Genomic DNA, 10,808 nt, shown 5'->3' on the forward strand with positions numbered 1-10,808 from the left:
GCGGGCGCGGGCACCGTGGGCTGCTCCCGGGCGGCCTCCCCTGGGGCTGCGGGCTGCTTAGTGTCGGCAGAACCTGCCTCTCCAGCCGCGTTTGCAGAGCTTTTGCCCTATAAACCAGGAAAGGGAGAGGGGTGAGCCGCCAACGGAACCTTCATGTCCCCACCGCTTCCGCCCCCAAGAAGGCGGGTGGGGTAAGATCTAGTGGCTCTGATGGGAGACGCATCAGGTTTATATGGTAGAAATAGAACATGTCATGGTGATGGTAGTGGTTACAGGTTGGGCTGCTAACCACCAGGGCAGCAGTTCGAAACCATACGGCTCCCCAGGAGCAACATGAGGCTTTTACTCCTGTAAAGAGCTGCCCCAGAGGGGCAGTTCTGCCCTGCCTTTTAAGGACGCCATGAGTCAAAATTTATTCGATGGCAGCGAGTTTGATTTTTGTTGTTGTTGTTGTTGTTTATGGTGATGCTTAAGAATTCAACATCTGCGTAAGAATTCAACATCCAATGTTTAGTTGAAAAGCTTGGGGGTGTTTGGCCTCTGCTGAGATGTGGGTGCTGGAAGCCGGGGCCAAGTTACTAATTTAAGGGCAGAACCTCGCCTCTGAGCCATCAAAGGAGAGGCCACTGATCACCCAAGCTATGCTGACAACAACGCAGCCAACAAAGAAAAAGGTGACGTCAGGAGGGGCAGCTGGTGGCTCGTGCCCCCTTTAGCTTGTCAGCACTGGCATGCGGCTGAGCCATGTTTGGGGACCTGGTGGGTCCCCATCTGCAGTGCCCCCATAGGCTTCTGCCACAGTCTGCCTAGCAGGAGGGAACTGGGCAAAACCAAGCCTTTGTGGGCACTTGAGGTCTCCCTTGCTGTGTCTGACCCCATCGCTTCACAGAAGGGCCCTGGAGAGAGAACTGGACCCCAGAGGAGGAGGGCCAAGTGGTCCTTAGCTGCCCAAGCCCCACCTGAGTGAATTTAAATGGGGTATCCAGAGTGTGTCTGAGGAACAGAGACCCCTAAGTTTGCACAAGTCATAGGATGTGGAAAGAAGGAAGGGATGGGGGTGATGTGGTAAAGATGTTTCTAGAACCCAGCAAGACCCTGGGAACTTGTTGCTCCTTCGGCCTCACTGTTTATGCAACCAATGGGGCATTTGCTCCCCATCCTCTGTCCAGGCTGAACTCTGACCTCCTACTCTCACAGTGGGGTGGGGTGGGGCAGGGAGGGGGAGCCAGGTGGTGCCCACTAAGGGACTCCTTGAAACATCAAGCTAGAGACGGGACCGGAGGCTGATGGGAAGGGCTCAGCCATGTCCAAAATGCTTTTACACAAGGTCTCCAGCCCCCACACTGCGTGGCGTCTGCAGTGACCTGGGTCTCAAAACTTGGAGACTTTGCTGGGGTTGTGGAGTTGGCAGTAACAGTGGGCTGGGGCTTGTCTTGGGACTTGTGTTTAAGATAAGGTGACCAGATGTCCCGCTTTTGGCGGGACAGTCCTGATTTTTAACAATTTTTCCCACATCCCGCAGCATTTTTAAAAAATCCCAATTTTTGCAAAGAATGCACGACAAGCTAGGGTATACGGTTTTCAGCTGCCATGTGGCTATTTCGCCAGGATATGAGTTTTATCAATGGTGTCTCGCTTTACCAATGTTAAAATCTGGTCACCTTCAGAGCCCCTGGCACACTGCCATCCTAGCCCCGTTGTTCTGAATGACGAAGAAACACCTTTTTGGAACACTGCAAAATCACATTCACGGTTCGAAGCTGCCTTGGTGAAAAGCTAGCACCCAAAAGCCACCAGCCCTCAGTCAGACAAAGCCTTTTGCTGCACCAAGAACATTCTGGAGTCTCCTCCAGCGGCGTATCCACTCAGATTCCCCACACACATAGCAGCCAGTCCCAGTCCCCACATTACTAGCTGCCGCTGGTGTTAGGTGAGCCAGGGGCTAGGAGTGACTATGTCTGGGGAAATTCATGCTCTCCTGGAGGCTTTGATGGCACAAACTCTTGCTGTCAGATGTCCATCCCCAGGATGGGCCCCTGGGCTCTGTCACTGGCCCATATGGGGCCGGGGTTCATTGTGACCAACCCCAGACAGACAGACACACATACAACCTTTCCCAGCAGCCTACCTAAAGCACATCTTAAATAGCTACCATTAGTACAATCATTCTAATTAGCAATAACAACAACAACAAAATAAATCCAGAACTAATTTTAAACTAATTTTAAAATTCGCTTCTAGATTTCTGGGGGTGGGAGCTGTTGGCCCGGTGCCTGTCTGCAGGGTTTTGCCTCTCAAATAGCTTAAATGGTCACGAACACAGCATGAAATATGAAAATGCCGCTCCCACCTGCAGAGAGGTGTGCCTGGCTCACGGCCACGCCCCCTCCAACCACAGCACCAGGTTTCCTTTTGAGGAGCTGCTGCTCCCCCATCCGGCATCGGAGGTGAGCGTGTGGCCCAGACCTCTCCAGAGCACAGCATCCTTGGCCCACAAGGACTGACCCCATCCTGACCAAGGACAGGGAGCCCTGAGACTTTTGCTAGAATGGATGGGGCAGCGGGTTCTGCCCAGACCATCCTGAAAGTGGAGCGCCGCAGACAAAGCAGAGCTGAAGGAACGGAATTAGCCCCGCTGACATCAGGGGGCCCTGAGTCCAGTCTTGCCTGAACTTTTCAGTGACCTGACTCAATCAACCTCCTGTTTCCTTAAGCCAATTTCAGCCCAGTGCACTCTGTCCCTAGCCATCCGAGGAGGAGGGAGAAACAAATCCGTGGGATGAAATGCGTGGCCTCTTGGGTCCCCACTCCCCTCGGGGGTGGCTGGACCCCCGGCCCCATTACCTGCTCCAGCAGCTGTTGCTGTTTGGCAGCCGCCTCCAGCGCGGCCAGTTCTTTGAGCCGCGCCCGCAGGTGCGCCAGCTGGCCGCCTTTAGCTGCCCCCCTGGGGCCCAGCTTCCCAGCGGCGGCCAGGGCAGCGTTGAAGAGCTTGGGGGTGCCCGCCCGGGGGGGCAGGATGAGCACGCTTTTCTGCTCCTTGGGCTTGTTGTTATTTCTCAGCATTCGCCTGGAAGGGAAAGAGCCAACAGTGCCCGCTCACAGCACGGTGCAGACCCTCCCCGCCTTGGGAGGGCTTCCTCTGTGCGGAGCACAGAGCTGAGCACAGAGCACAACGAGGAAGACGACCCGCAGCTGCGCCCAGTGGGGAGGGAGCGAAGGCCATGAGCGATGGGGCGACTGGTGGAAGCCAGTGCAGCGCAGGAACACGGAGGACCCTGCATCCCCGGGTCCGAAATCAAAGCGCCAGCTCCCACTCAGCCACCTGCTGGGCGTCAGAGGAGAGCTGTGCTCCCCAGGGTTGTCTGGGGGTACCAATCGCCAGGCCTTTCTTCTGAGACACCTCTGGGTGGACCCAAAAGCCCAAACTTACCAGCCGAGACACCCAGGGGCTCCAGAGAAAAAGCTCAAAAGGACCTGATAGGTAGCTAGATTTAGGGGCAGGGGGTTGTCCCTTCTATGCCTGCAAAGGCCCCCATGGAGGAGGTTGGGAAGAAATCAGGCAGCCATTAGACACCTAAGAAGACCCCAAACTGAGCATGCTCAAATTCAAGCCCCCAGCCAGGTGGGAGTACACCTGGGCGGTCCAAACTAGGCCTAGGCTCATGGCATCACCCAGGTGGGCTCAACTCAGCCAATGAGGTCAACCAGTACCTTTAACAGCACCTTTCCCCAGCCAGCGGGTGGCTAGAGTAAGGGCAGGAAGCCCGCTCTGGCACGCTTTCTTGCCCCAGTCCTCTTGCGCAGCGTTCTGGCCCCCTTTCTCCCCAGCCTCCCGAGATGCCCCCCGGTTGTGCACGCGTGGGTGCTCTCTTCCACATGGTTGTTTGTGTCCAGTTGTGAACTCCACGCGACTTCCGCGTGGCTTGACACGCTTCCCTGAAATAGCGTGAACCCCTTTGAGACCGTAACACTGGAAATGTGTCCCGTCCTTCATAAAGACCCACTTGGATTACAAAACGGGCTTGGGTATGAATTCTTTGATCGTGCAAAGCCAAGAACGGAGCTACTGCTCACTCGAGAGACCTCACAGACCCCTCACTTCTCGTTCTGTGCCGTCGTCAAGCGTCTACTCGCTTCAGACCCCGTGGTCCTACCGTGGCACCACGATTCCTGCTCCCTGGTGTCCCCTCCCTGTGACCTCCCGTCTCTCAGGGCAGGCAGGACTGGTGACTTGTTCCTGCCCAGCAGAGTCAAGCGAGGGTGATGAGGTCACCTCCGTGACGTGACACCCAGGATCATGACCTCGCTGTGCCTGCAAGGAAGTTGTGGACGGCCTGCATCCAAGGCGGGGGGCAGCCACTGGCCGGCCACTAGCTAGGACTCCAGGGTGACCTCTGCCTTGGTAAGCGAGACTCTAAGGCTAGTGGTTCTCAACCTTCCTAATGCCTTGACCCTTTCATAGTTTCTCATGTTGTGGTGACCCCCAACCATAACATTATTTTCGTTGCTACTTCCTAACTGTAATTTTGCTACTATTATGAATTAGGCGACCCCTGTGAAAGGGTCATTCGACTCCCAAAGAAAAGGGTCTCGACCCACAGGTTGAGAACCACTGCTCTAAAGTGGTCCGGTCAGTAGTTGCAGGAAATGCTGCCGACAACTGTATGCGCTTGAGCCAGATCCTTCCCAAACCGAGACTTGACATGAGACCCAGCTCCGGCGACACCTTGATGCCAGCCTTGCATCCAGCTGAGCAGGTCCCAGATTCAAGCCCCAAGGAACCCGAGACAGCAAACGAGGACCATGTAAAGCTGCCATCCTGGGGGACTGCTCTGATGCAGCTGTAGAGCACGCACCCATGGCCACAGTGTGCGACAAGGGCACACTGCCGCGTTGGGGGACTCTTAGGGACAAGCACACACAAGCTCACTTCTGTCTCCCTACCACACTCCAGTCCCTGTGTGCTCTAAACAGGTTGCAGGCTCTACAGTTAACCAAATGGTGGTTTGTGTCCACCCGGAAGCCCCTCAGAAGAAAGGCCTGCCGGCCAGCATCTACCACCCCAGCCGGCAAAGCCCTGTGGAACACAGCTCTACTCTGACACGAGTGGGGTCCCCACACGCGGATCAACTCAGGGACAAGAGGTACCCCTTTCCAAATGAGGACACGGAGGTCCCACACGCTGAAAACCAAACTCACGGCCACTGAGTCGATACTGACTCATAGCAACCCTGCAGATCAGGGTAGAACTGCCCCTGTGGGTTTCTGAGACTGTAGCTCTTTATGGGAATAGGAAGCCTCGGCCTCGTCTCTCTTCCACAGAGCGACTGGCGGTTTCAAACTGCTGACCTTGTAGTTAGCAGCCCAATGTGTAACCACTACCCCACCGGGTCTCCTTACATGGAGGTCCAGAGGGGGTGGACACCCTGCCTAAGGCCACGTGGCTGGGAGGTGGCAGAGTTGGGAATTCAGATCCAGGCCTCCGACCCCAGGACCCCAGGTCCCACTGAGGACAAAGCAACCTCCTGACCACACCCTGTGAGAAGGAGAGTGAGGCGCTTACTGTCCTCTGACAGGCAGGGAAACAGACTCAGGTGCCAGGCCCGAGGCTGCCAGGGAGTGGCAGAGGCAGGCCCATGGCCCAGAAGGTCCAGCTTCACCACACCACACTGTCTCCCCACGTCAGGACAGAACTTCCCATCGCACAGAGCACCGGCCTTGACAAATGTGCGGCGGCCTTGGCTCAAGAGCAAGTGTGGACCTGCGATCTGGCGGCCCAGACTGCTAATTGGCAAGCCCGTTCATCAGGCCTCCAGCCCGACCTATTTGTTTAAAAGTGAGGGCGTTACAGGCTGCGGATCTAACCCGAGGCAAAGGGCTGCGATGGTGCGCATCCCTGTGGACTGCCAAGACTGTGTTCTCGAGGCGGCTCCCACAGGGAATGCAGACATGGTTGTTCAGCAGAGGCTCCTCCCACATGGGGCACTGTCTCCTGTGTTACTGGAGGCCGTAATTCACAGGCAGGCAGTCCGTGGAAGGCTCAGCATGGCACTCCAACCACACAAAGGACCACTGCAGCGGTTCTCTCCACCTTCCTGATGCCGCGACCCTTTCACACAGTTCCTCATGTGGTGGTGACCCCCCAACCATAACATTATTTTCATTGCTACTGCATTGCTGTCATGTTGACTGTTATGAATCAGGTGACCCCTGTGAAAGGGTCGTTCGGCCCCCAAAAGGTTCGAGACCCACAGGTTGAGAACTGCTGCTCTAGAGGCGGATGGCCGCCGCCGGCTTTCTCCTCCCACAGTGAGCCTGGCTTCTGTGACCTGCCCAGATTAAGGAAGCCCACCCTGGTTTCCAGGAGATGCCAAGCCCTGTAATTAGGATGGGACACTCACCCACGGGTGGGGCAAACGGTAGCCAATGGGCTGCTAACTGACAGGCTGGAGGTTCAACCCCCCTGGATGTGTCTGAAAAGGAGGTTTGGCTGGGCATTCTCCTCTGTGACCCTGGGCCCTGAGACATCCTAGGCTCCGTGGCCATGGGCCTGGGTGGCTTGTGCTGCTGTTGCTGCCCCAGGAGATAAAGGCCTTTTCACCAGTTCTAACTCCCACCTCCTGGATGTTAGCCAGGGCCATGAGCACTTCACTCTGGGGGGCTGAGACAGCCCTCTGTGGAACGGGCCACTGGGACAGAATCCCTTGGTGGCTCTTGCCAACACTGACGTCCTGGGCCCGGAGATGAGCAGACTGTGGCCCTGACCCCTGCCTCTCTCCTCACGCTCACCTCTGTCCAGAGGGCCAGCCGCTCTGAGGCACGACAGCCCCGCTCAGCCCAGGGCCTCTGTGTAGCAGGGCCCATCAGCCCCTGCTCCTCTGTGGTCCTCAAACTGGGCCAGAGACGGGTAGCTGCCAGTGTGGGGAGCCTTGCTCCTCTCTGGGGAGGAGGGAGAGAGTGGGTGTGCATTGTCTGGGGCCAGTTTCACGCACTTCAGAAGAGGACATGGCTGAGGGAAGTGGGCAGTGTTCACACGACTGGCCTTCTAAGGCACTTGGTGGCTTCCCTGGGGTCCCTGGGGGTTCTCGTGCTGTGCTGCTAACCTAACGGTAGGTGGTTCGAGTCCGCCCAGTGGCCCCTCAGAAGAAAGGCCCCAAACAGAGCACAGCTCTGCTCTGACGTGCCTGGGTCACCACAGGGTGACCTGACCGAACTCTTGATGGGAGAAGGGAAGAGTCATCTTTCTCCCTCGGAGCGGCCGGTGGTCTCAAACTCTCCTGGTTTCTCCGATAAGCAGGAAGGCTGTTTAAGTGGAAAGTCTTAGGACATGCCAGCAGGGGAAGAAAGGAAAGGATTTACCTGGCCTTCTTCCGGAGCAGCTTCTGAGACTCGGGATAGTGCACCAGAATCTCATTCAGGTCCTTCTTGTCCAGAATGAAGAGGTTGGTGAAACCGTGGGCCACCACATTGGCCGTGCGCCGGTTCCCACCGCCCACGGCCAGTAAGCTGCAGCAGAGCAGGGAGGGACGGCAGATACCGGGAGGCTTCGGTTCAGACGGCATTCACAACACATGGTTCCCATCGACATCAGGAGTGGTCGCTGGTGCTGTATCCATCCTCCCAGAGGGTCCTCAGACCACTGAGCGGCTCTCAAGGACGTGGCCCCTCCCACCTTTGTCCAGCTCCCCTCTGGCCAGCCCCGCCCCTTCCTCACCTGATTTCTCCGAACACGGACCCGGCCTTCAGCATCACCAGCACAGTCTTCCCGTCTGGGCCACCCAGCACCTGCACCTGGCCCGCCTGGATGATGTACATCTCTCGGCCGATCTCTCCCTGGAGCGGGACAGAGCACAGGCAGTCTCTCTGCCCATTCCCACCCAGAGTAGCAGTCAGGCCTGGGCCCAGAGCAAGGCGGAGCCTGGGCCTGGTTCTGTCCCTGCCAACGATCGGCCTCAGTCTCCCCGTCTGTGACCTTGGGGGAGTAACCACACCCTGTGCCGTCCCTGATGCAGAGTGACTGGCGTTCTGGCAGGAAAACGCCAGCACCCTGGGAACCACGGGTGTAATGGCATCCTGCCGACCCCCTGCTCCCCGTGGAGGGGCCGGCCAGAGCCTGGTGACCTGACAGTGGCCCAGACCACAGTGTCCGATTTGCTGAGCGCTGGGCCGGAGCTCAGGAAGTGATTGCTGCCTGAGATAAGAACCACAGCCAGGACCAACAATGAGAGTACCGATACCAGGAGGGGAAGGCCCTGCCTCTCCACAGACGCCCAGCTTTCCTTGGTTGCAATACGTGGGGCAGTTTCCTCGTCCCCCACATTGGGGGTGCAGTCAGGTGGTCCTTCAAGAGAGCTGCAGGCCCCCCTCCAGCTGCTCACCTTCTTACACACGTAGTCGTTGGGCAGGTAGACCACCGAGCGAAGCCGCTTCAGCATGTCGAAGATCATCTGCCGGTCGCAGCCCTGTCCGAGAGGAGGGACAGGAGCACGCGTGAGGGTGCGGTGGGCAGAGCCCAGAGGGGAAGGGACGCGGGGCGCGTACCTGGAAGAGCGCCACCTTGCTGACGATGTCGTAGTTCACATCGATGGCCAGGTCCAGCCGCATCTTGTCTGGCAGCTGCACCATCAGCTCTGACTCATCTGTGAAGGAAGGAGACCCCCCTCGGATTTTACCGCCCCGAGGGATACCCCCACCGGACACCCTGTGCCTCCTAAGGGAATTGCTGAGGGTCCAGGGGCAACCCTAACACCCAGACCCTTGCAGACACCGGTCCCTCCCAGAGCAGAGCACCCGCCTCACTCCTCCTCATCTGGGGACTCAGCACACATCACCTGCTCCAGGACAGTCCCTGACACCTCAGCACTCTGCAGAGCCTCCGGGCAGCTGGGAAAGCCCGGCCTTCCCCACTCACCCAGCCACTCCACGGGGTGGTCTGAGCAGGAGCTGCGGGCTCTCCCATGTGCCCCAGGCTTACTGCCCAGTCCTGTGGGCCGTGGTCTTCTTTACATGGAGTTGTCAATAGCCCCCAACCGACCCGTGGACCACACCCACGATCCACGGAGAAGAGTGACGTCCTCAAGGCCCTCATATTACTTGGATCCACGGTTGACCCTCGTGGAAGCAGCCGTCGGAGGAGGCATCACCCGGGGCAGATCTGCTGCTCACACGACCTCTTTAGAGTGTGCAAGAGCCAGAACGTGCGAGGAGGACCGAGGTGCACCTGACCCGAGCGCCGGCACTTTCCATCACCTTGTAGGCGTGGGGCAGCAATGGACAAGGGGGACGTAAGAAGCATGGGCGTGTCTGGCCTGTGGTGCTGGCACAGAGCAGTGGAAGTGCCACGGACTCTCAGGAGGACCACCCAGCCTGTCCTGCACGCTGTCCAGCCAGACACCCTGGGAATCGAGGGTGAGGAGACTTCCTCCTGCGTCAGTCAGGGCCATCTCAACGGCACCTGACGACAGCTGCTGACTGGAAGGTTGGGGGTTTGAGTCCACCCAGATGGGCTGCCGAAGAAAGGCACCCCTCAAAGCTGGCCACTGAAAGCCTCCGGAGCCCAGCTCCACGCTGCCCCCCACAGCATGGGGAGTCTGCATCAACTTCACGGCCACGGGCGCCTGTGCTGAGCATCTCCTGCTGGCTGCATCCCGGGCACCGTCTTACAGACCATCAGACTAAGATGATTTTAGGAAACCCTCCCAGCCACCTGAGGGCCACATCACAGCAAGGTCCATTTGACAGATGAGGGAAGGGGGGTTGGGAAAGGCCGAGGCTGCCCAGGAGGACGGGACCAGGACCCCACTGGGCCGTGCAGCCTCAAGCTGCCCAGGAGAGAGGCCTCCATGGTCTGTCCACCCCGTGGTCTGCAAGCCTGGAGGAGAAGTGGCAGCAGTCCAGCCCTGGTGTCTCCCACCATACTGCACCCAGGACTGCTGTGATGGGTGGGGAGAAGCTCTGGGCCTGGGGGTGCCTTCTCTGAATGTGCTCCTTTGTGGGAAGAGAAGATGATCCCCGAAACAGTCACCATGCCCTTCTGAGCTGACTTTTCCGCCTTGAATTTAACTACCCCAGGATTTCCGCCCCCACAACCGCCAGGACCCTCCTGAAGTCCTGGTTTTGACTGGATCTTTTTTAAGTCACCCTAAAGGAGCCCTGGAGGTGTTGTGGTTACGCTGGGCTGTGATCTGCATGGTCGGCAGTTCGAAACCACCAGCAGCTCCACAGGAGAAAGACTGGGCTTTCCTCCCATCAACAGTAGCAGCGTGGGAAACCCACAGGGGGCCGCTGTGAGTCAGCAGTTCAGAGCCCCCCCCCTGCCCCCCGACACTCCATGGGAGAAAGACAAGACTTTCTGCTCCAGTGAAGAGTTACAGCCTCAGACACCCGCTCAACCCTGTCCTGCAGGGTCCAGCAAGTGTGCATGGACTCATTGGCAGTGAGTCTGCCTGTCTGGTCGTGAGACTGGAGGAGTGCTGGTGGCACTGTCGGGGGCAAGCTGGACTGCCCATGAGGTGGGCAGTTCACAGCCCCCAGGTGCTCCTCAGGAGGGCGACGGCACCGTCTGCACCCCTAACGACTGACCACCTCAGAGAGCGCGCATCGGCAGGGTCTCAGTGGCAGTGGATAACAGGACCCAGACAAGTGGTCACTGAGAGAACCAGTCTGCCGTGCTGACTACTCACAGAGATGCGCTGAAGCACGTCTGGCTTACAGTGAAGTTATACACGTACAAACGTGTAGCGATACTTGTTGACTCACCCTGGAGTGTGTGTGTGTGTGTGTGTGTGTGTGTGTGTGTGTGTGTGTGT

General features: G+C 58.0%; 1 protein-coding gene across 1 annotated transcript in view; it reads right to left on the bottom strand.

Annotated features, from left to right (window-relative positions):
* CNGB1 (cyclic nucleotide gated channel subunit beta 1) overlaps positions 1–10,808 on the bottom strand; it is a 65,005-nt gene that overhangs the window by 5,101 nt on the left and 49,096 nt on the right. The window contains exons 28-33 of the mRNA XM_045293903.1: positions 8,542–8,639; positions 8,379–8,462; positions 7,715–7,833; positions 7,360–7,506; positions 2,845–3,067; positions 15–107 (exon numbers count right to left, since the gene is read on the bottom strand). Of these exons, the coding sequence (XP_045149838.1) occupies positions 15–107; positions 2,845–3,067; positions 7,360–7,506; positions 7,715–7,833; positions 8,379–8,462; positions 8,542–8,639 (764 nt within the window). The remainder of the gene's footprint in view (positions 1–14; positions 108–2,844; positions 3,068–7,359; positions 7,507–7,714; positions 7,834–8,378; positions 8,463–8,541; positions 8,640–10,808) is intronic.

Source organism: Echinops telfairi, unplaced genomic scaffold (genome assembly GCF_000313985.2).
Source record: "Echinops telfairi isolate 266 unplaced genomic scaffold, ASM31398v2 ScPeMD7_2291;HRSCAF=2852, whole genome shotgun sequence".
NCBI classification, from domain to species: domain Eukaryota; kingdom Metazoa; phylum Chordata; class Mammalia; order Afrosoricida; family Tenrecidae; genus Echinops; species Echinops telfairi.